This window comes from Pocillopora verrucosa, chromosome 12 (assembly GCF_036669915.1).
Source record: "Pocillopora verrucosa isolate sample1 chromosome 12, ASM3666991v2, whole genome shotgun sequence".
NCBI classification, from domain to species: Eukaryota; Metazoa; Cnidaria; class Anthozoa; order Scleractinia; family Pocilloporidae; genus Pocillopora; species Pocillopora verrucosa.
In genome coordinates, this window is record NC_089323.1 from 17,748,095 (window position 1) to 17,772,015 (window position 23,921).

At 38.6% G+C, this 23,921-nt stretch overlaps 2 protein-coding genes and 1 long non-coding RNA gene across 6 annotated transcripts in view; 2 read left to right on the forward strand and 1 right to left on the reverse strand.

The window, feature by feature from the left end:
- Positions 1 to 14,047, forward strand: part of LOC131799894 (uncharacterized) — a 15,156-nt gene extending 1,109 nt beyond the window's left edge. The window contains exons 2-22 of one of the 2 annotated variants that reach the window (XM_066159149.1): positions 294 to 341; positions 1,471 to 1,518; positions 2,260 to 2,370; positions 3,140 to 3,358; positions 3,624 to 4,384; positions 4,766 to 4,934; positions 5,140 to 5,868; positions 6,034 to 6,275; positions 7,079 to 7,229; positions 7,458 to 7,510; positions 7,783 to 7,819; positions 8,237 to 8,284; positions 8,884 to 8,943; positions 9,176 to 9,222; positions 9,450 to 9,518; positions 9,848 to 9,985; positions 10,236 to 10,415; positions 10,662 to 10,771; positions 10,984 to 11,137; positions 11,554 to 11,699; positions 12,002 to 14,047. In XM_066159149.1, coding sequence (XP_066015246.1) covers positions 294 to 341; positions 1,471 to 1,518; positions 2,260 to 2,370; positions 3,140 to 3,358; positions 3,624 to 4,384; positions 4,766 to 4,934; positions 5,140 to 5,868; positions 6,034 to 6,275; positions 7,079 to 7,229; positions 7,458 to 7,510; positions 7,783 to 7,819; positions 8,237 to 8,284; positions 8,884 to 8,943; positions 9,176 to 9,222; positions 9,450 to 9,518; positions 9,848 to 9,985; positions 10,236 to 10,415; positions 10,662 to 10,771; positions 10,984 to 11,137; positions 11,554 to 11,699; positions 12,002 to 12,890 — 4,409 coding nt within the window. In that variant the 3' untranslated portion in view covers positions 12,891 to 14,047. The remainder of the gene's footprint in view (positions 1 to 293; positions 342 to 1,470; positions 1,519 to 2,259; positions 2,371 to 3,139; positions 3,359 to 3,623; positions 4,385 to 4,765; positions 4,935 to 5,139; positions 5,869 to 6,033; positions 6,276 to 7,078; positions 7,230 to 7,457; positions 7,511 to 7,782; positions 7,820 to 8,236; positions 8,285 to 8,883; positions 8,944 to 9,175; positions 9,223 to 9,449; positions 9,519 to 9,847; positions 9,986 to 10,235; positions 10,416 to 10,661; positions 10,772 to 10,983; positions 11,138 to 11,553; positions 11,700 to 12,001) is intronic. The other variant, XM_059117583.2, reaches the window with a different exon arrangement.
- Positions 7,609 to 23,921, reverse strand: part of LOC136277289 (uncharacterized) — an 18,663-nt gene continuing 2,350 nt past the window's right edge. Inside the window, exon 3 of the long non-coding RNA XR_010715842.1 lies at positions 7,609 to 7,783. This is a non-coding gene — a long non-coding RNA (uncharacterized lncRNA). The remainder of the gene's footprint in view (positions 7,784 to 23,921) is intronic.
- Positions 14,989 to 23,921, forward strand: part of LOC131799875 (uncharacterized) — a 14,888-nt gene continuing 5,955 nt past the window's right edge. Inside the window, exons 1-11 of one of the 3 annotated variants that reach the window (XM_059117561.2) lie at positions 14,989 to 15,332; positions 17,409 to 17,534; positions 18,298 to 18,549; positions 18,900 to 19,669; positions 19,858 to 20,026; positions 20,121 to 20,867; positions 21,366 to 21,601; positions 21,854 to 22,019; positions 22,210 to 22,259; positions 23,023 to 23,082; positions 23,544 to 23,684. In XM_059117561.2, the coding sequence (XP_058973544.2) occupies positions 15,314 to 15,332; positions 17,409 to 17,534; positions 18,298 to 18,549; positions 18,900 to 19,669; positions 19,858 to 20,026; positions 20,121 to 20,867; positions 21,366 to 21,601; positions 21,854 to 22,019; positions 22,210 to 22,259; positions 23,023 to 23,082; positions 23,544 to 23,684 (2,736 nt within the window). In that variant the 5' untranslated portion in view covers positions 14,989 to 15,313. Of the gene's footprint in view, positions 15,333 to 16,072; positions 16,194 to 17,408; positions 17,535 to 18,297; positions 18,550 to 18,899; positions 19,670 to 19,857; positions 20,027 to 20,120; positions 20,868 to 21,365; positions 21,602 to 21,853; positions 22,020 to 22,209; positions 22,260 to 23,022; positions 23,083 to 23,543; positions 23,685 to 23,921 lie in introns of those variants that run through there. The other 2 variants (XM_066159148.1, XM_066159147.1) reach the window with 2 other exon arrangements.

The following is a 23,921-nucleotide window of genomic DNA, read 5'->3' on the forward strand; positions in this document are numbered from 1 at the left end:
CAGAGCCGTCACTCTTCAGCAGTTCTGCTGAAGGAAATGTTTTGCTTGGGTGGGTTATTTAGTATAAATATTTTCATGTAATGACAAGCCCCGACGTGTTAAAAGAGGATCAAATTAACTTAATAGGAAAGTGTAATAGCTTAGTAAACTGAGTAACGATAAGCTTATAAAGCGCAGTTGAATTTATAATAAGAATCTTCTCGCTACATTGAACCTACGCTGTCTGCTAAAATCCAGAATTCTAAATGGATATCTTGTTTTTGTCAATTTCTTACGTTATCTTTTTTCCTCAGGTTCAATTTTTAGTGATTTGAGTTCGGATGCTTCCTCACAAATGTTGGGTGAGTGTTTTTTTTATTCCACAATAGAACCACCTCAAAAATTGGAATTGGAAATTATAACCACTGAAAATTTTCATTTGCCAAGACGTCTCAGCCCTGTTTAACAAGGTGTCATTTAATCAAGTCTGTAAATTAACTAAATCTTTGAAAACCACGAGAAAAATTTCAATGGCTTAAGAAATACCTTTAGTTATGCAGAAGTTGGTAAATATCAATAATTTAAGAAAAGTCTTCCTTTTATTTTGTTCAATTGAAATTGTTTAGTATTTCGTTTTTAGACTGGATTCTTTTTTTCTTTGACAATTCCATGTTTTTTCCTAGTGTCAACTCAAATTGATTTTTGTTGTTATCTACAAGAGGGCTCCGTCCGTGTCGGGTCCCTATAAATTTCGTTTCATTCAAGCTGAAGAAGCGTCAGCTGGCCTTTCCACGCGAAAGGGCGCGAGGCGAAGCTGGGCAAAAAATATTGGAAATTTCCGAACCGTCAAGCTTGTCTATGATGGTTGTTGGAGCGGACCCCCAAACGTAACGTAGTTCAACGGAATATATCGTTTGTATTCGGCTGCGGCGAGAGACGCGCGTCTATCTAATGGGACTTAACTACAGAAGTCGTGAAAGAGCGAATTTTTTTGTTATGTCAATAACTGGTTGTTTTCAGGAGCTGATGTAGGGAAGTTATTGTGTATGCACAAGTCCAAAGGAAAACGAAAAAAAAGCCTTCATGTTAAGACTTCCGCTCTCACATTTCACCACAAACTATTTTGCATTTCACAATTAAGTCTGCCCTTAGGGCATTTGGTCGAAACAACTAACACGTTACAAACTAATTATGCAAAACAGAGCCGTCACTCTTCAGCAGTTCTGCTGAAGGAAATGTTTGCTTGGGTGGGTTATTTAGTAGAAATATTTTCATGTAATGACAAGCCCCGACGTGTTAAAAGAGGATCAAATTAACTTAAAAGGAAAGTGTAATAGCTTAGTAAACTGAGTAACGATAAGCTTATAAAGCGCAGTTGAATTTATAATAAGAATCTTCTCGCTACATTGAACCTACGCTGTCTGCTAAAATCCAGAATTCTAAATGGATATCTTGTTTTTGTCAATTTCTTACGTTATCTTTTTTCCTCAGGTTCAATTTTTAGCGATTTGAGTTCGGATGCTTCCTCACAAATGTTGGGTGAGTGTTTTTTTATTCCACAATAGAACCACCTCAAAAATTGGAATTGGAAATTATAACCACTGAAAATTTTCATTTGCCAAGACGTCTCAGCCCTGTTTAACAAGGTGTCATTTAATCAAGTCTGTAAATTAACTAAATCTTTGAAAACCACGAGAAAAATTTCAATGGCTTAAGAAATACCTTTAGTTATGCAGAAGTTGGTAAATATCAATAATTTAAGAACAAAAGTCTTCCTTTTATTTTGTTCAATTGAAATTGTTTAGTATTTCGTTTTTAGACTGGATTCTTTTTTTCTTTGACAATTCCATGTTTTTTCCTAGTGTCAACTCAAATTGATTTTTGTTGTTATCTACAAGAGGGCTCCATCCGTGTCGGGTCCCTATAAATTTCGTTTCATTCAAGCTGAAGAAGCATAAGCTGGCCTTTCCACGCGAAAGGGCGCGAGGCGAAGCTGGGCAAAAAATATTGGAAATTTCCGAACCGTCAAGCTTGTCTATGACGGTTGTTGGAGCGGACCCCCAAACGTAACGTAGTTCAACGGAAGGCGGCATACGTTGCTATGTGAACGCTGTTTACTCCCTTAAAGCTTTGATCTTAAATGATGTGGTTCTTTCTAATATGGTAATCAGAAAAATCAGTGAAAATTTACTTAGAAGTTAACATAATGCATCGCTACAAGACCATTTTATATATTGTCTTGATCGCTATAAATACTGGAGAATTATACTTATATTGTAGACGAACAATCCCATAGAAGACCACCCAGGAAACGGATCAAATATCAAATAAACTTCAAACATGTCAAAGGCGCTGTTGCTGTTGGGCCCCATGCAAGAGCGAGGATCAAAGGTAGTTAGAAATAACAATTGAGAACACACGTCATGATGATGATGCCCATCATATTAAACCATCTACTACTGCTGAAAATTAATCTTAAAGACCGCTACCAATTAAATATTTCCTAAATCTTTGTCCTCTTAACACCGAATACTGCATTTTTGATCGATTTTTTTGAGACTGGCAGGGTCAAGAGGAAAAAAGGATTAGATTTCATGAGATAGGGTATGTCACGCAAAATTTATTTTTTAATGCTCGCGACTGAACATCCGTCTTAATTATTACTTCATCACTTTTGTTTCCGTTCGAGGGGAAAAAACTGCTTGTCGGAACACAAGAAAAAAGGCTAACTGAAGAGAGAATTAGTCATTTGTAGACAAACAAGTAGCTATTAATTTGTCTTCTGTTTCTTAGATAAATAAGTAAGATGAATAAAATTCGCGTAAACTTAAGAGCACGAGGCAACGAAACGATGATAATTTTAGTTCTAAGAGACTTTCCAATTGAAAAAAGGCTGCTTCAGATAAGTTACAGATTCTCGCATATAATTTTAGGCGACAAGAACCAAAGAGCGATGAAATGGCAAAATATCAACATGTTTAAATACTTAACACGTGATGCAAACTGGAAGGATCAGTAACAAACTATCGTTAGCGTTCAGTGTGGAAAAAGGGAAACAGAGACGACAAAAATCAAAATTTGTCATAGGAAAATGGAAGATGTTATAAAATTTCGTTTGGAAAAACCTGGCTCTAGTTTCAAAATTCTACCTATTTTTCAGGCGATGAACAAGTTTCTACTAAGACAGGACAACTTCTAGACAATTCCCGAGATGAAAAAGCGATTTCAGATAATTACGATGGATCGCCGAATAGAGACACAGGTCAGTATGAAGAGAACACCCCAGGATCATACTGCCCGATCAACTCTTATCAACGCCACGAAGAAAACGGGGCAAAGTGGAACGCAAGGCCTGGAAGTGGTATTTCATTCAATAGAGGTAATTTAAGACTAAGAAAAATTCAAAAAGCTTTAAAGTTATTGAGTTTCCGCAACTAGTTTGGTAAGTATCTCTAGGCAAACACAGTAACAAATCGTGACTTCTACATATTACAAAGCAGCAAATGGATCCAAGTAAATTGTAATTTCGCATGAACCTTGATATGCTGCTCCACTGGCAAGTGTCCTTCAGGGAAAACTGAGTAGCAAGGACTCTTCGACAAGATAGCAATCTAATTCTTAACTGCTATGACTTCATTTCTCAGGGGAGCCTACGTGTAATTTGTCCAACGAAGATTTCTTCGAGAGCCCAGAAAAATTCATCCAAGACATGGATGAAAACGCTGGTCCACTCAAAGATGCTAAAGAAGACCTCCTACTCCATAGCATCCTTCCCTTTCTGGAAGAAACGTGGGGAAAATGTCCTTCTTCCAATGAAGAAGTATATGAAAATCTGGCCAAAATTTCTTGCAGTGCAAAATGTGGCAAAGCCGTAAGCCAGGCACTTCAATTGCTTCTTCGATTGATCTGCAAGGACAACTTTGACAACTGCTACAACAATTTACTGGTTGTGGAGGCAATTATAAGATCATCAATACTCTCCTCCGAGGGGTTGTTTAGAAGAGGCAGGGTTGACTCAAAAAGAGAAATTCGAGAGCTTAAGCTGACGGTGTACAGCCGTATTATCTCCTTGCTAGTTACGCATCAAGCTCTGAAAGGTGATTCGTCCATGAATTGTTTGGAACAAGATTTGAAAAAGATAAAGGATGAGCTTAAAACATTTGGCTCGAAGGTGAGCAACAAAACAAAGGATAGTCTCCGATATTCAACAGAGTTTATCATCAAAGCAATTAGCCATCTTTTAAAGCCCAATGACAAGTTGCAGAACTTTCTAAATGAATGTCGGGAGTTCTGCCAAAACCAAGAAATCAAAGTTAATGATTTGAGGGCTCTTCGTCAGCTTGATTTTAAGAAAGGTGGCGACTGGATTGATCTACACTACATCGCTATTCATCTCCAAGGAAAGGTAGGAGCTGAAAGAAGATAGAATTATGCCTTAGAAACCTAAATTATGATTCCGTTCTATTGTAGAAACGCATCGACAAATAACAATAACAACAGCATGTTCAACTGACGGTGGACTTCCATGAAAAAAAATACTGGATAGACAGTTATCAATTGCGAACGCTAAGCTCGCATGGTAATGACACGCGAGGCTTTAAAATGCATCCAAAAGAAGGCGTATACTTTTGAACAGTCATCACTAAACATAAGAAATTAAAATTGAACCTGGAAAGGTGCAACCGTGGGTTTTGTAAATTAGGTTCTCTTTTTACACAGAGAAATAAAGAAAAATATATGTTGGAACATGGTTCATGCTTGAGATTGCATTTGCCTTTTTGCATAGGTGCACAGTGAACGTCCTACTCCAAGAATGGAGACCGAGAGACGCGCTATGAATCTCCTCAGATTTCTCGTAGAAAAGTACCTTGATGGAAATGGCGGACAGGACTGGAGGTTTTGTATGCTGGCAGCTACGATATTCTCAGACATTTCAATGAAGAACGAGACAAAAGGTGAAACATAGAAGCTATCAGTAACGAAAAGTATGAATTACATTAAAGTTTGTAAGATGAGAATTACATCATTTCACCAAGGAGACAAAAAGCGCTATAGCGCTATGGCTATAATGACAGTAATTACAAAACAGACCGTTAGGCGATCAACCAGACCCCGTCTTAGTTCAAAATCGAGACATTCACGTATTATTTTCTATAACAGAAATAAGGACAGAGGCAGGTAGCAGCTTGGTATATCTTCTTAAAGATCCGAAAGTACAAAAGACCCCAGAATGCAAGGCCATCGTCCAGAGCCAGTCTGAGAAAGCCCTGTTCTGCCCGGATGTAGTGACCAGGACGTTTCTGACTCATTTTTTGAATAAGAACACAAACCGGCAGGTTGAACTTGACACAATACAGCACATCAAACACCTTTCTTGGATGCACAGGACTCAGACACTAGAAATCAACGACACTACCATAAGTAAAAGCTCCACCTGCTTCGTAAATCATGGCATGTTCCAGAGAAAGAAAGTGGCAGTTAAAGTTCTCTTGGTGAAAAAGCAGCATCTCGTGGAAGAGAACCCTAACACTCCTGCTAAAGAGAGTCTAAAACGAGAAGCCGAAAACCTACGACTACTAAACGCAGCACGGCATCCAAACTTCCCTGTTTTGTTGGCACACAACACGAAAACCCTGCCATATCACCTTATTACCGCATTTGAAAAATCAAAGGATCTGTTGCAGTTTCTTCAGAAGTCCCGCGGGACTAATCCTCCTATTCAACCTGTTCAGCTCATTAAGATGCTATTAGATGTCACTAACGCTCTCCTCTTTTTAGAAGAAAAAGGTTTGGTACACCGCGCTGTAATGGCAGCAAACGTTCTGGTGGGAGACAGTTATATCTGTAAATTGAGCGGCATGCAACACCTTCGGCGGCTTACCAGCCAGAGTAAGACATGATTGTAGCTTGATTAACTTACTGGCTAACTAAAAGACCAACTAACGAACTTATCCCTTCCTTTATTGCTTTCTTCCTGGCTTTCGTTGATTTCTTCATTCGTACATATATTAGTCAATTTCGATTATTAAAGTCATGGAATTTCTTAATTCGCAGCTGCTGAGTGTTCCGATTCAGTGTACAGTTATTGCTCGGCTGTTGACGGTTTCCCAGATTTTGTAAGCTCAGTAAATGAGGAGGAGCTTCCGCTAAGATGGAAGGCACCAGAAGTTCTCTCAGAATGCCGTTTTTCTACTGCCTCTGATGTGTGGGCCCTTGGGGTCCTAATGTACGAAGTTCTTACTTACGGGTGTCTTCCCTACGGGCTGACCTCGGACAGCGAGGAGTTGTGCTCACGAGTGAGTAGTTCTATCAATTTCCTTACATATCCCACTTCCGCTCATTAGCTCAATATTCCCCACAGTAAGAATGAAGGAAATCGGTGTCATTTAGACTACTGCGATAGACAACTTCGAAATATAATGTACTTAAAGACTGAGTGGGAGGGCCTAAAAGGAAAATATTTAGCCAGAAACCATGACTTACAGACAGAGCGCAGCGACGTCCGTGCGTCATGACCCAAATATCTTCCCGTCCGGCCCGACCAAACTTCAAAGGAATTGCACACAAAAGAAAAGCGCACATTGGACAACTATTTAAAGCTTTGACAGTAAAACCATTTTTTTCTCGAAGCCTGAACAAGAAACTTTTTTTCAATCGACACTCTTGGAAAATGCAATAGAGCCGAGGGAAGGACGGCTTTTTACGCCGGCTCCCGTCAACCTGTCCGGCACTACACTCGTCAGCTTTTAACATGGTTTTCTAAAGGGATTGCCCACGCGGGGTCGAACGAGTCGTATGATAATGTGCAATCGACACAAAAAGAATTAGCAACCTTATGTCAAGAATAAAAACTAAATAGAATCTAATGAGTGCTTGTGAATTTCTTTATAGAGTCCTATATCTTCAACTATTCTGCCACAGGTATCTGTTCGTTAACAGCCTTAGAGAGACGTACTCTTAATTGAATTATCCTAGTGGGTTGTGCACCATGCCAAGTTATCTTCAGTACCACAATTTAGATCAAATAAATAAATGTGGGTCGGCACGGTTTTAAAATTTATAATTGCATAGACTTAGACTTAAGCACTACGTTTTTAAGGTGAAGAATGGTATAGAGATCCTGCCTTTTGAGTCGTGCTTTGAAGAAAATGAATATAAGCTGATGCAGCAGTGCTTTCAGTTCCAACGACGCAGTAGACCCCAACTACTCGAGGTCAAAAGCAGCCTTTGTGAGATGATCGAAAATGCAGGTAATTACGCATTTTAATCTTTTATCTCACACATAGCACCTGTATCATAATAATTCTAAAGGCAAAAACCTTTTTGAAGAAAAAGGGCGGCAATGTTAACCATCAAACTTTAAAAAATTACAAATAACTGTAGCATTCAATTTACGAAATGACAAATGAACCTATGACGCGGATAAATCGTGCTTCAATTTGGAAGTGATTGTAAAAATCAATTTTTTTTTCTTTCAGACGAAGAGCAAGTACGGTCTGACCCGCCACCACTCACAGCGTGCGGAAGCTTTGTAAGTTTCTCATTTTGTTTAATTTGATATCGAGTATAAGTTGCTTTTTTTTTTTGTAAAAATACCATTTTGCTAAATAGAAAAATTCAAAGACAGTTTACTCAATGAAACCACCACAAATTTATCCACCACTTTTATTACCACTACTTTTCTGTTACCTAACAAATCTTGAAAGTTTAATCCACGTAATCACTTGAAGTAAATATGTCGAACAACTTCCCTCGAACTTCCATATCCTGGTGGATTAAGTCTTCTAACCGTTTTATTTCCAGCCTGCAAGAAATACTGAAGATATAAACCGCGCTTCAGGTACACGTTTATTCTTCTGTCAACAAAACACCTATCTCATTGCACGAAAAGCTTGTGATCAGCCCTTAGAAATAGTTGTTGAATTAGGCGAAATAAGAAAGAGCCAAGTTTCACTTCATCTCTCTTAATCCAATGATTTTTTTTTTTTAATCCTTTCTTCCTTTTTTCTTGAGGAGGGTAGGGGGATATTTTGTGGGGAAGTAATTGCTAATATTTAATCTTTTTATAGTCCCGTTCAGATCAAACTGAAATAGAAAGGAAAGTACTTCAGTTTTGATCGTTGTGACTGAAGTCTCACGTCATCTTGAATACAATACACCTGGCTGTAACAAGTTACGAGTACAGCTTTAAATTATCACGATAAATGAATCCCCTATTTTACTTTATACAAAATAAGTCATAATTTTGCTCTCTTAGGCGCCGTTTATGAAGAATGTATCGAGGAAAGCTACACTATGCCAAATGGTAAATTTTCATATGGTGTTAGTCTGTAAAACTCTCATCATACTTAACAATCAATCAGTTTTAATGACCGACTGACCGACTGTCCAACTGCAAGCCTACCTGCCTGTTTGACTGGCCAGCTAACAGACGTGCCTACCGACTGACAGACAGACCGACTAGCTTACGGAAAGACCACAGACCTGCTGGCGGGAATGAACGACCGACAGACTGACTGTCTTACTGACAGATCGAATTACTGGCCAGCTGAGGGAGTGACTCACTTACTGATTGTTTAAAAGCTAGCAGCTCAAAAGAAGAATAGCTGGTTATTTCATGGCAATGAAAAAAGCTGTTATCTTTTGTTTTTTTTCTGCTACTGTTATTTTTCTTTTTCTGTTTCTTTTTTGTTTGATTTCTTTTTTTTTTAAGTAGAGTAGAAATCGAGAATATTTTCCTCTTAAATAATCTCGTTCAGTTCGTTGTGAAAACGACAGGGGAAATTTTTGTTTTTGGGTTAACCATTAAGATTGTTGTGACCATAAGATCGTGTCATCGTAAATGATCATTTTTTCTTTTGCTATCATTGAAACTCATGATTGAGTGACAATTTTTTTCCTTAGACCCCGTGTACGAAGAATGTACTTCCCGGTTTGCCGATAAAGGCCCTGATGTGTCAAATGGTAAAGTGTGCCTATGGTGTTAGTTTGCAACAATAACTTTGACTCACCGACTTGTTGACTGACTGACAGACTAAATGTATTCATGCAACTCACTTGATTAAAGATTTACTTGACATAACTTATATAAAAGGCATCCCATGATCAAAGTCCTTGTTATTATTCCTAACTTACTGAAGTAGATAACAGAGTGAGTTTAAAAATGTATACTTCTCTCTTAATTTTTCCACGTCAGGTCCTTACTATGTACACAACTTGACGTCAGATAAGGAGCGAGTGGAGGTAAAACCGATTTAATTGTACAATAGATTTTTAATAATGTTTTATGTTTAGTGCTTAAATGATTCTGTATTTGGTCCTTAATATTCCAGCTACCTTACAAACGTCCTAGTTGACCACTAATTTAGTGTTACTTAAATCTTTTAATTTTATTGTTTAATCAAAGTTTTTAACCAGTTTAGCTTATGGACGATGGCGTTCACAACTCATTTTTTATTTCTTCTATTCAGGAAAAACTATTCAACCGTAATCCATTGTTAGATTTGGATGATCTTCCAAGACAAAGGCAAACGGGTCGGGTTAGTAAACTTATAAGTTCAGCGAGAAGCACATGGCAACGTACCCTTATAATGAGAAACTTTTTTCATGGTGTCAGGTCATTGGCAATGTAAGGCAATCAAAAGCTTATAAGAATTCGAGAGCTAGCTTAGTGCTAAAAAAATGTTAGTGTGAAGAATTGGAGGTTACCGTTGTACGATGAGTTTTCTCACAAAACTCTGGAAACCTGTTTGGAGGGCAATTTCTCTTTATTTTCTATAACATTCTGCCTTACACTGCGTAGCTGTAACCACGTATTCATAATTTCTGAAATGGTCACAATGTTACACCCATCATTATATGATTTCAGACTTCAGACTCTAATGTCATCGAGAAGATCAAAAGAACGGCTGACCATCACCTTAGAGATCTCCTCACTCTCAAACATCCAAACCTTGTTACCTTGAAAATAGAGAATTTGGATTCACACTGTCCAACAGCAAATATTGTAAGTATCGTTGAATTTTGGCCAGTATACCCCTGTACCACCCTAACCCTAAAAAGACCGGACAAAAATTTGTTTTGAAATTTTTTTTCGGACATGGTTTAAATAATTTCATTCAGAGAGTAATTTGGAAACACTACTAACAGATAGCCTTTGTCTTAGCTTAAGTGATGGATGGTGTATTCTCAACGAAGGAAAACCAACAATTCTAATTTAGGAGACCAAAAAACAATGACATCTTTCTTCCTACTAGATCACCGAAGAGGCTCCTCTTGGTAATTTAAAGAATTACGTTCTCGAAAAGCAATGTCAAATTGGTGATATAGTAACGTTCCTGTCTCAAGTGGCGTCTGCTATGCACTATCTCCATGAAAATCACATTGTACACGGAGACCTCCGTGCGACGTATGTTAACGTCGTATCGCACGACAAGGTATTTGTATTGCATATTACAAGCAGTGACTATTGCCTCTCTCTCTTCCTCTTCATCTCAGCGGCGTGTAAGGACAGCTTGATGAACGCAGAGAGTGCATGGAAAATAGCCCTTCTCCTCTAACGTTTCCAGAAGAGTAACCTTTAATGTTGATTATCACCAGTGAATAGTTGGCGAAAGAAAACGAAACTCTGGTTTTTCAAGGGCAAAAGCGGGTTGTTAAAATTTGACATTTGATTTTTACAGATTACGGTTGGGCGTCTGGGTCGTTCGAAGCCTCTTAATCCGAGTGAATACGATGTTACGAGCACTTCATGCGTGGTGCAGGTCGCCATGCATCCGGACGCAACACGTTGGTAAGCAATTTGATTTAAACATTACACTTTCGGCGGAGGAACATCGGCTGCAAGTGAAACTCAGCTATAGCGAATTTGAGCGCCCATATAGGGCTAAACCGTACCAAACCAGAAACTGCATATTGAAATCAAAGAGGACGATATCTGAATTGTTTTGGAAACTACATTCTCAGTCCATTAACGCATTCATGATGGCGTTTCCTTCACGGCAGGAGTGCACCAGAGGTTATCCTGGATGGACGCTACACGCATGCAAGTGATGTCTGGTCATTTGGGATTCTTGCATGGGAGCTGTATACATCATTCGCAAATGGGCTAGATGGAAGAGATTCCTCACTACCTTTCTTTGATTTGGACGATCAAAAGGTAAACTTTGGAAGCTTAGTGGAAACGGAAAAATCGGGGCTGGGGGTGGGGGCTGTCGGAAAATTAACCAACAACTATAAATGTGCTCATTAAATTAAAACTGAAAAATGTGTGTGATCTTAAGGGAGAGTAATTAACTTCAAGATCAGCAACCTTGGAAAGAATGAAGCAGAGATAATGTTAATACACATGCAAATAGCGTTATTGAAAGTTCGTTCGCGTTAATGAAGTTCATGGAAGTGCTAATGAATGTATATTTGCATGTATAGTTTCAACTGTTGACGTAAATGAATGTACATATTGCGTAAATGAACAGCAAAAGGTGTACTTCGAAGTTAATGGGCAAAAACATTCCTTTAATTGACTTTGTGTAAATCACAAGCTTGATTTGAACATTTTAAAAATGTTTTTTTTAGATATTGCCTCACATAAGAGACAATGGACCACCAGATAAACCAGAAGGCTGTCCTGAATGGGTATATATCATTATACATCAGTGTTGGGCATATGTCGCACAGCAGCGACCTCCCTTTTTGGCCATTTTTGATTGCCTCACCAGCAGGTACTATTTTACATGTGTTCTAGTTACTCCCTTTGAACTATGTACACTAATTGCTAGTCTCGTTAAAGATACTTTGAAAGTAATGTTACATTATTTTATTTCGTCCAATATTTTGCTTCAAAAAAGAGAGTCGAAGCACATGTTTGTAATTGCTATTTCCACTGGCAATGCTATAAGAAATTACTCATCTTTAGGGAAAAGAACACATTTGATGCATTCAAAAGCTAAATATCGTATATGACAATTTAGGAATTTAAAATCAGACTTAGTCCTGATCAATTTAATTTTCTACTTTATACCAGGGTGCCAATGGAGTCCTGGATTATGAAGTTATGGCTGAAAACTCATGACAAAAGTGAATGGCCAGATTTGTCCACCTGTCAATCACAAGATGCTTACCATGTAACATGTTTGGAGCAACACCCCTCCAGTGATATCATTGAGAAGATGTGCTCACCTGACTTCTTCTCCAGGCACGAATACAAATACGTTTGCAGAAATTTTGGAATGGCAGGCGGCAAAGATGACTACTCAGAAGCAAACGGAACGCCAGACGTGCCATTCACGGGTGATATCTCACCCGTCTATAGTAGCTGTAGTAAGGTGAAAAAAAATCTAGAGCTTGTGCCAGTCCCTGAGCCACAAAAGGCACCAAACAACAATGACGCAGGCTACTTATGTCCTGTTTCAATAACAGTTGAAGACCTGAGCTCTACTGAGAGTAACGAGGAAAACGACGCTGGTGTTGCCGAATCCACGAGAGGCGATGGACGGGAAAGAGTAGTTCCAGCTAAAGAGACTTTCAATCTCCAAGTTAAAAAGGTAAAGAAAAGGTCTGGAGCACATGGTAGCAGTGCAATCGATATGAATGGGGGCAAGGCTTCCCTGCCAGCGGATACGCTTGCTTCGCTGTATGTCAATCTGGGGACTCAGCCAGATCAACAACATACCTCGTTGTATCAAAACATAGACGCAATTCCCAAAGAGACGAGCTCTAAAAATGAAGAATATGTGGAGGGAACTAAAGCGGCTTGTCCAAATCCAACAGAGAAAAGAAACAGGGCAGTATATCCTAAAGTCAAGAAGGCAGAAAATACGCCTGGACTCGAAGACCAGCTGGTCCCACCGAATCATCCGTTGTATGCAAACTTGGTGGCCAGCGGTGAATTACAGGTCACGTATTTCGTTTAATACGTATAACCTTTAATTGCGGAGCACCATTAAAGCGCTGAAATAACTTGAAATTTGAAATTCAAATTGATTGGGAAAAAACATGTGTGAAATTCCTAAGTCATGCATTTTCAAAGCATTCATGGCGTTCTGTAGATAATGAAGATTTCTTGCAAAGTCCCTTTTAGCATTGTCAATCATGCCTGCGTTGTATCTCAAACTTACAGAGGTATGGCCGTTTTCATAAGGACCCTTACTTTTAGTAGTTTCAAAGGGAACGATTTCAATTTTCAATTTTCCCCAGTAGATTACAAAATCAAAATTTCGGACATAACACTCAATGAGACCATACCTCTGCTCGGCTACAAGTCTGTCATAAGCATTATACATATTACCGATTCAGTGAAGAGTGTATAGGTATATACATATATGCATGCATATAAGGTATATGCATCAAATATATCCATTTTAAAGAAAATCATTACGGCACTGAAAATACTGAGGAAAGTAGCAACGTATTTCAACACACTGAATGTACGAGGACTTAAATTTTCAATTTCTTGTCTCTTTTTTAGAGCAGATGTAGTGATTATTTTTTAGTTACTTTTATATTCTTATATACATTGAACGATTTAAATTTTCAAACTTTGAGGAATAGAGTCGAACTTTTCCCCTAACTAACACTGTCCACATCACATCTTTTTGTGGAAACAAGAGTTGCATAAACGAGAACTCTTTTTCAAAATCCGTAGTAATTGCACCTACTATAGTGAAATACTGGATTGTTCCACGCGAAAAAGAAACCTCCTCAAAGCAGCAGCCTTATTCATGTGCGCTACTAAAAATCGCGGCAATTCTTTACGAAGTAGAAACCAAACTATTAGAGTGGACTTAAATCATATAACAAACCAGACTAATTTAGGCTTTATTGCCTAATTTACACACCTTTTGGAGTACTTTAGATGTACTTGCACCCTAAGTCTACTGGATTACTTGTCAGCCTGAACAAAGCATAATTACTCATATTCCACAAGATGACCATTAACTTTTAGAAGGTTCGATAGACGCAGAGACTCCCTTGTTTGATGAACTAATCAATTTTTGGATTTAGTAATGATAGCACAACTGATGACGACAGATTTTATAATTATGATAATAAATACTCTTTTTGTGTTTAATGACGTTCGTTATAGTTCGATTGTGCATTGCCTGTCTGACACTGTTCACAAAAATAAATGCGCATATAAAAGTTTCGGCTAAATTGAAGATGTCTTAGTCCGCAGTTTTGTCAAACAATGGCTAAACTTTGTTGAAATAACTGGCTCTTTTTGTGACTTGGGGACTTTTGTACTAATTACAGGCTAGTTTAATACATTGATTGCAAATAGTTCGTGCAGATTAGCTACCCACTCTCCCTCCTTATGGAACCGTTATTGGCCTTTGAGAGACATTTCTGCTGGTTATAAAAGCCCTTCATACCTGCATTGTCAAGTGACGTTTTAGTTTGTCACTCTCTGCATATCACAGAGAACATTTTTGGTACCGTATAAAATGGAATCTCGGGGTTTCAAATGCAAATTTTTGCTGGGTCAAAATCAATTAAAAGATTAACCTTTTCTGATGGGATTACAGAGAAAAGGAAAATTTGCAACCGCAGCGGTTCGAAAATTTTCTGCTCGTGCAAATGAAAATGTGATAAACGAATACCAAAAAACTCCTTAAGCATTAAAATGACAGTTTTTTGTTTTTGATTTATATTTTAATGACGCCCTGTGATCCCTTTGTTAGCTTTAACCTTAGTGTCACCTCAAATATCTTCCAGAGGCTGATCATTACGTCAGCAAGCTAAATTGAAATGGGGTTTTTCCCATGAATTGTTTACTCGAAATACGCTCTGTAAAGTGAAAGGAGAGCAAACCAAAGTTTCTCAGAAAACAAGACAACGACAATGCAAACGAAGGTCCGAATCCCTCATAACTACTGAAGCAATCAAACTAATCTTCTATCGTCATTTCCGTGGTACTCATGCATGCATTACGGTAGCCTCTTTGTAATCCGCTTGCCTTCGCTGGGAAAGTCCCTTACGTAAAGGCATATGAAAGCGAAACATTCTCATTCCCAGAATACGACATGTTGGAGTTCGTTACTACTTGAAGTAACCTTTCCTATGCACTAGGCTTTGTACCATTACTTTACAGAGAAATTGAATTATGTTCCAGGTCTCCTAGTCTGATATGCACAGAGACTGCTTCGCTTGCCTAAATCTGCTAAGTCATCGAGATATCTTTTAGCGGGAAAGCCCTTCGAAACGGAAGGGAAAAAACCCATACTTAGGGGGGAAAAATTCCCATCTCTCTTGAGAATCGAAAGTCATAAGATATTTAAACAGTGATTAAGTCTCCGCTACTCTATTATGCACAAGCGAAATAGACGGAGCCTTATCAATGATGGAGGGAAACGGCGGTAAGTTCCTATTCTAAAACAAAATAATTGATTTGTTTTCTCTGTCTTTTTCATTCAAGCCCATAAACTTCTGATATAATTCGTTGGAAGTCTTAAGTGTTTATTTGGACTCCAAGAGTCTTGTCTAAGTGAACAATCTCAAATGTGATATCGTGTTCAGCTAAAATATCTGTTTGTGCGGGACCGAGCTTCTAGTTCCTGCATACACAAGCTTTGAACTTAATTTTACCATCATGAAAATGAATGTAAATCACGGTAACGAGTTAATTTACGATAGATCGTCTATAAAGCTTAGTTTAGAAATAAGCGAGAACTTATGCTTTCTTTATTTTTCTATAGTTTGTTCATCGCTTGTCGTACGCTTCAATAAAGATGGTGCGATGTGTTTGTCACGCATTGCTTCAAAACATTTCTTAAGCTAAGCTTAAAAATCACTAAAGTTTTCGCCTGTGTCTACCTCCTATCAGTTAAGTGGGAGTTAGACCTGCTGAGTAGCCAAAAATAGTTGTAACGTGTTCATTTGCGTCATCATAAACTGGCAATGCAAGCAATTTAGTTTCTGACAGTAAGCATTTTTTCACACTAAAGAGGAAGTTTATCAGTCGACATTCCTTCAGACCAAGGGTCAAGGGAAAAGTCCCAATTTAGACTTGTCACTTTCGTAATCAGTCTAGCCAATTAGAATGAGTTATTAAGTAATAAATTTCGAATAAAGTCAACCATTGCCTCTTTGAATTTGTCAGGAATCTACAGCTATCGGTGATTTTAAAAGAAAACTAAAAAAAAAGCAGATGCATTGCTCAGCAAACGACGATAATCTGATTGGCGAGTTTCACCGGATAATCAGTGGTTTAATTTAGGGTACAATTCTACAATTTTAATTCTAAAATTTATATACTTCACAAATTTAGCCTTAAAGGAAATGATTTTATTATCGGAAAGATCATCATATAGATGTATCGGCGCAGTCAAACTTTGAGATATCGTTTTTCATGAGTTTCCTCTGATGTCCTATTTTAGTGTTAACCGATCCGTGACTTTTGGTACACTCAGCAACAGGTAAACAACATGTAAATGAAGAGAAAGTTATTTCTACTTTAACCACGAAAACCACGAAGCTGGATGGAAAGTTTTTCTGAATGAAGAGAAAGTTATTTCTACTTTAACCACGAAAATCACTAAACTGGATGGAAAGTTTTTCCGATTGTTTACTCCTACTTGGTATCGTTTCCTAGAATGTTGTCATGAAGCCTAATTCATTCTTCTGTTTGTGCGTAACGCAAAGATGCATTTCTACGATTACTAATTACACCCTGAACAGATCCACAACTGTACTTAAAATTCTGACGCCGATTAAGACGTGTTCGAGGTACTTCGGTTAAATTCCTTTAATTGCGAGTTCTCAAATGTAAACTCGCCGTAATTAATGAGAAAAATAGCAACCAAAGCACAGACAAGGATGATTTTGAGTCTTCAAAATAGCACTTTTAAGCGAATTGGAGAAAGGGGCTGGCCAACAATGTTTGAGTTAAGTAATGCAAGCTGTCTTAATCCTCTCAAATTTTGCCCATTCGTAAGTTTTAGCGGGCCTCTAAACTTCTTTCAAGTTTTCTACAATTTCGACCAGTCGCTGTCAATTTTAATTGCCGATTTGATGTTCCTTGAATTGCGTGACCTGACGGCATATTAAGACAATGAAGTATCAAACCTAAAGAGAGGAAGTCGATTTTAAGTACGCTAAAACACATGCAACAGTTAATCACTAATGCGGGAAATGTGCAGATGTAAATATAGAATTGAAATGATCACTTATAGAGTCTTGGGTCCGATGCAATGTAGAGCAAGGAAAGCGAATTATCAATAGATTAGAGTGTGGGGATGGAGGTGGAGAAGGGTTTTTGCCTTTGGACTTCTTGCTCTTTTCCACAGGACAATTTCCGCGAAATACGTCCTATTAGCATCAATAGACGAAGCGCAAATTATTCCAGATTATATAGTTAACTTGCGCCCTGAGAACCGTTCTTTGGCGTTCTTTCATCCATGCAAATTTCAAAAACTGTTTATCAATTATTTCAGTATTCAGGCAGACTGCTCTTGTACACACCATTTATGTTAACGACGTCACAAAGATATCAGGGAATGGCGCCACAGCTGTGCGACCAGGAGCTCAAGTCAATAATGTTTCGTCACATCCATCAAGAGGTATTTGAATCACTTAACATGCGACTGTCATTATCAAACTTGCTGATAGAAGTAATTAGCTGAAATTTATTTTACCATGTTCAAGTTGAGACAGTATCATTTACTCTACTCTAACGATAGAGGGGTGCACAGATCACAAGGGGCGTGAATGCAGTCGTAAAATAAAGTTTTTGCATAAATGCTCACGTATCATTCTGGCACCAACAAAACTGAAACATAGGAGGCTTCATGGAGTATGAATATGAATTGCACATGATTCGATACGGTGCTTATTGCCTAATGTTAATTTAGTGGTCACACTACAACTATAAATCTACAGACTTCTACCGGAAAAAATTGTTACCTATAAATTTTCAAAAATTCTTCCAGGTTTAAAATGATCGCATGAAATGATAGCCATTTAATAAGCTTATATATCATTTCGGAGTACCAGCCCCAACAAGTACTGTATACTATGTACTTTTCGCTCTGTACATTAAAACTGGTACCAGGTCGACTAGCACTGAAGACTATATACATTCACCCTGTACATTAAAACTGATACCTGCCTCGACTAACGCTGAATACGACTCACCATTTACATCAAAACTGATGTTAATCTGAAATAATTTTTGAAGTTGAAGTAGAAAGCTGATATTCTTACTTATGAAATCCCTCTGAGTTGAAAAGATATAGGTACTAAGGTCCGCAGGCAAATGACTAGACCGAAAATAGAATAAACTCGTAAAAACTTGAATTTAGATTTTTTTTCATTTCCAAATAGGGGATATTCCTCTTCCTCCACGAGATGCGAACGTGAGACAAGGAGGTTCAAGAAATGCTAACATGGAGCGAGAAGAGCAAGCGTATCAGGATACGTACGCATACGAAAGGGCCAGACCAGGAAGAAAATCTTTTTCGTCTGAGAGTAACTCGGGCAGTTATTGCCTTCCCAAGGTCACAGAAGAATATTATCAGCAGAACTTCGGCTCAAAATGGACGCCAAAGCCAATTAAATTTATCCACAGAATGCAAGGTAAAATTTGAAATAAGCCTTACTAGGTGCACATAATGTAGGAATTCTTTAAACGTTCTGTAGACGAGATTTCAGAATCTCGTTATCGCAGGGCACTGTCCAGTGAGAAAAAGTCGTAATAAAAAGCTGAAACCAAATCATCCCAACGTTGTCTCTTCATTTTCTTTCTTTGCGACTCTCATTTTCTTTTATTTATGTCTAATGAAGTCTATTATAGTGATAATGATGATCCTACCAAAATTTTGGGTTATTATTGGCTGTAAGAGCCACATTATATTTTATAAAAAAAAAGTACAAGTATGCCAATTTACCGTTTAGAATACATAAATTTTTATTTTCGTTTAAATTAGATCCCGCAGATGAAACTTTGTCCAAAGAATCATTTCTACAAGATGTTGATAAATCTCTGAAAGAATTTGAAAGTTCAGGTGGAAAGCTGAAGAACGAATTGGAAGAGGTCATACTACTACAAGTCTTGCCTTATCTTGAAGAATCCTGGGGGAAATCGTCTTCACAGAAAATGGACGCGTACGTGATCCTAGCCAAACTAAGCAGTTGCAGAAGCTGCAGTGAAGTTGTGAGGCATGCCTTGCAGCAGCTTCAGTATCTGCTCTTTAGAGAGAACCTGGACAGTTGCAAGGAGAGCTTACTAAGAGTGGAGAAAATTGTGAGGTCTTCCATTATCTCACCAGACGCGGTCTTCAAAGAAGAAGCAGACTCCGCGCGCGAAGTAAGACTGTCTGTTTACAAGCGCATTCTGTCCCTGATATGCATTTACCAAATTCAGACAGGTTTTTCCACAGTTGACTTCAAAGACGGTTTAAAAAAACTGCAACAAGACCTGAAACACTACTGCACCCAAATCCGCTACAAAAAGAAGAATTATTTCCGCTATTCCATGGAGTTCATCCAGGGGGCAATCTCTTACTTGCTGAAGGGGTCCGGCAAGGCGACTGCGACAAACTTGGGCGACTGTCTCGACAACTGCCTTTCTTTGCTAGAAAACCAGGAATCTGATGTTACGAAGGAGTTTCCTGAGAAACTCAAGAAAATTGTAAAAAAAGTAAAAACGGGAGAATGGTTTGACCTGCACTGCGTCCTGTGCTATCTTCACGGAAAGGTGCGTTTTTCTGTAGACGGCTGCATGCTTGTTCTTGTATTCGACCGTACTTCGCTGCATTCGTCTGTATCATCTTTTTCTGTCTGTCAGTGCTTCCGTCGTTCCGCGGTCCATCTTGCTCCCTGTCCGTTTTAATTGTTCTGTGTCTCTGAATGAAAAGATTGTGATAAATCACCTTATCATTTCAGGTGCATAGTGAACGCCCTACTCCAGAAATGTGCATTGAAAGGCAAGCTTTAATTCTTCTTAGGCGTATAGTCGAAGCGTATCAAGAGGGAGGTGGAGGAGATGATTGGAGGTTTTGCTTATTAGCAGGCTCTCTATTATCGGATATTGCAATGAACAACGTGACGAAAGGTATTCACCCAATCAAAATTGATAAATTTTTAGTCTTATACATATTCGTCTCTGAACGTATTTATACTTACACCATTGTATTTTTTTAATCAAGAATTACGAATCGAGGCCGGAGGCTGTATGATAAATCTTTTGAGGGACAAAAGGCTTCAGAAGAAACCAGAGTGCAGAGTCATCCTCGAAAGTTTGTCGTCTGAAATGTTATTCAATCCCGATCATGTCACAAAGACGCTTTTTGCCGGCCACCTCCTTGAAAATCGAAGTTTACAACAGCCCCTTCCTGAGGACCTCCACGTTCAACATCTTACGAATCGCTACCGAAATCAGACACTAGAAATCAATAAGCCGACAATTAGCCAAGGACAGAAGTATTTTGTCAAGCGTGGTATGTTTCAACGGAATGAAGTGATCGTGAAAATTTGTAATGTCACAAAGCAAGATATCTTGGAGAGTGAATCCCCCGACCATTCAGGAAAGAGAGAAAAGATCATTTCTGAGGCCTACAACTTACGTCGCCTGCGCTGCTTTAATCATCCAAACATTGCTGTTCTACTCGGCTGTAACACCAAGAGTCTGCCTTATCACGTCATCACAGAATTCGAAAAAGAAGGCAACCTGCTTCGCTTCGTTCAAGCTTCACGATGGAACGATGAACTCCTACCGACGCGTATCTTACTTAAGATGCTCCTTGACGTAATTGAAGCTCTTCTCTTTCTGGAGAATCGCGGTCTGGTACATCGCGCTGTGATGGCTGAGAACATCCTTGTGGGAGATGATCGTAGATGCAAGTTAGGTGGCATGCATGCATTACGACAACTTCAAAAAGGATACGCTGAGGAAGGTAAGCCATAGCAAACAAATTTATAGTTGATAGTTCTGCGGCTAGCGGTTTGTTCGGCGATCCAGATCACCTATGAAAATAGTACATTTTCGCTAGGCTTCCTTTCACTTGAACAAAGCTGAACAAGCAATGCCTAAAATGTGACCTTGGACCATGTTCAAACCAGATTTGAATGTTTTCCACAAAATTTTATAGTGAAGAATGTTCTAATGGAGTAATGTGGTTTTCCACTGAGTTTTTTATTTGAAGAAACCATCCCTCTGCTCAGAATTCCTGAAGATTATCGATGCAAATTTAATAGGAATCTCTCAGTCAATTACTCGCGATATACTATAACTAAACCTAGACTGACTAGGGATAAGTCGCTTTATGATACCGCAGTTAAGCTCCTGAAATAGTAGACAAGAGTTGCACTCAGAGTTTAAGCGTCACATAACCAATAGTACGATTAACCTGAAATTTATGAACTTGAAATGACATTTGTAGTTTTTTATTTAGATCGAAATGACGACGAAATGTACGACTACTGTTCGTCCGATGACTGTTGCCTGGATGTTGTATGCCATGATGATGGAGAGGAATCTGTGAGGTGGAAAGCACCAGAGTGTATTTTGAAAAAGAGCTATAGCACTGCCTCTGATGTTTGGGCCTTTGGTGTGCTAATGTACGAGGTTTTTACATATGGATGCCGCCCGTACAGAAACATTCGGAGCGATAAGGATGTTGCTAAACATGTAAATGCTGTGATTTGTGTTAAAAATGAGGAAAGCTCACCGATCAAGTAATAGAGCACACACTGAAGAGATGAAAGCACAGAAGCAGAGGGGAACAGTAGTTTATAGTTCAGGAGGGTTTAGTCGTATTTCGCTAGGAACCCTCCCACCGCTTAAACTTCCAAAGCGTTGTACTACCTCAGGACTGCACTCAATCTAGATGAAGCTAAAATATAGACCAGTCACGTTAGTAACAGAAACTCTATTTGGCAGGTCGCATACAATAACGGTGTACCAGCCCGTGAGTCGTGCTTCCAAGATGAAGAATTTACGTTAATGACGCGGTGTTGGGAACGGCACAGATCAAAAAGGATTGCACTTGCCAGTTTAAAAGAAAGATTGGAAAAAGTGCGTGATGTCGCAATGGATCCAGAATCAGGTAATTGTTTCTTCTGTATAAACAATTAGTTTCATATAGGATCACTGCCGGAGGAAATAAATGGAAACTTAGTTTTAGGCATGAAAGCATTATTCTTATAAATCAACTGAGTCTGCACAACAGTATCTCATATTCAGGTTTGTATTTTTTTTTTACCAAAAATAAATGTTCCATTTTCATTCCCTTACAGAAGAGAAACCAAGAGATGATCCACCACCGCTGGAGACTTGCATCGATTACGTAAGTGCCCAACCACGATGCTAGTTTTCAAACCATTTTTTGTACACGGAGGGCACATGTCAAGTTATCACTATGTCTCTGACCCATTGGCAGGGCACAATCGTCCGTAAGTTTGTACGCGGTGCGCCTCCTCAAACGTTTACGCGCTATTTATCATCTTCCTTCCAATGGTCGAGGTCGTACATGAGCAAATTGTTAAGGTCGCATCCAAGGCAGCATAAACCCACTCGATGTGAATTATTCCTTTCAATTAATCTCTGGTAGCATTTATGTAGTAGAAGCCTAGCCCGATACATTTAACATTGGCTTGGCAGAATTTCTCGCGAAAAAGGGAGTAAATAGTGTAACAGTTCTCCCCTCGACGAGAAAGAGAACTTAGCTGACTAGATTATGTTTGAATATGCCTTTGGACCCCCGTTGGCGATTCTCTTAGGTTTGACTATGAAAGGCCAAATTAATAGCTGTGCAAGTGTTCGACCTCAGAGTCAGAATGGACAATCATCTCAACTGCATTAACATCTAAATATACCGAGGATTACTGATGTGAACCATAAGGACGCAGTCAATGAGCCATAAAACGCGTTTAGATCAACAGGCTGGGGACGAGCGTTTTGAATAAGCACATACGCCCTTTTTGACGTCCTAAAATGAATTGTTGTGATTTAAAACCTTTTTAATGAAACTTCTCTAATCTCACCGAAACTGGTGCGTGCAGTTTGCTAGTTCCCTACAGCTTTAACGAGTCATTACTTTTTCTCTTCAGACATCTTGCCAGTCAGATGAAAAAGGTGATGATGCACCCACAAGATATGATGCCGGAAAGGTTAGTGAGATCTTTTCGAAATTGTCTAAAGAGAAACACTCTTTAAATGTAGCAGATGTGCCTCACGCTCGTGACAAAACGGAGAACATCTTTCTTAAGACGAAGTTCAAAGTCAAAATTAACTATCTTGCTCTATAACAAATAGTATTGTGAAAACAGAGTAATGGTATGAAAAACCTATTACTCTTGAAAGAGGACTGGGATTAATGTATTCACAGCACTCACATTTATATTTATGAATGTATCTCTGCACGTTTCTTCTCTAATACATATAATTAATAATAAGTTGTATTAACTGTTAGATAATATTTTTTAAAACCAGTAAATAGCAATGAAAGGAATCTTATTACCATTCTGGGGTAAATAGAAGAGTAAATGGGAAGGTAATGAGTCCTTGCATTCAGTGTTTAATTGTGTGACAGTTTAGTTTACGTATGCTTAGAGTGTTGCCTATTTATTAGGATGGTACTTTGGTGATGGAGAAGATTACAAATGCAGACAAAAATCATTTGAGAAGGCTGCTCAAACTGAACACTCCGCCAGATCTTGTTAGGATATTGAGAATAGAAAACTTGGATTCTCATCATCCAGTTGTGGAGATGGTAAGTTACACGTGCATGAATTATTAGTTTAGTTTAACCGAGAGAGAGAACACTAAATTAAGGGATATTCCTCCAAGTGTTAAAGGGTTGCATGGCAAATAATAGCTGGACTGCAATAAAAATGATTAACGAGACTCACGTGCATATCCGTGGTGATTGTACCCATAGAATAAGGCATACTTCGGCTCAATCAGAATATCAAATACATTAAAAACTTTAGACTTGTTGTAAGCCTGT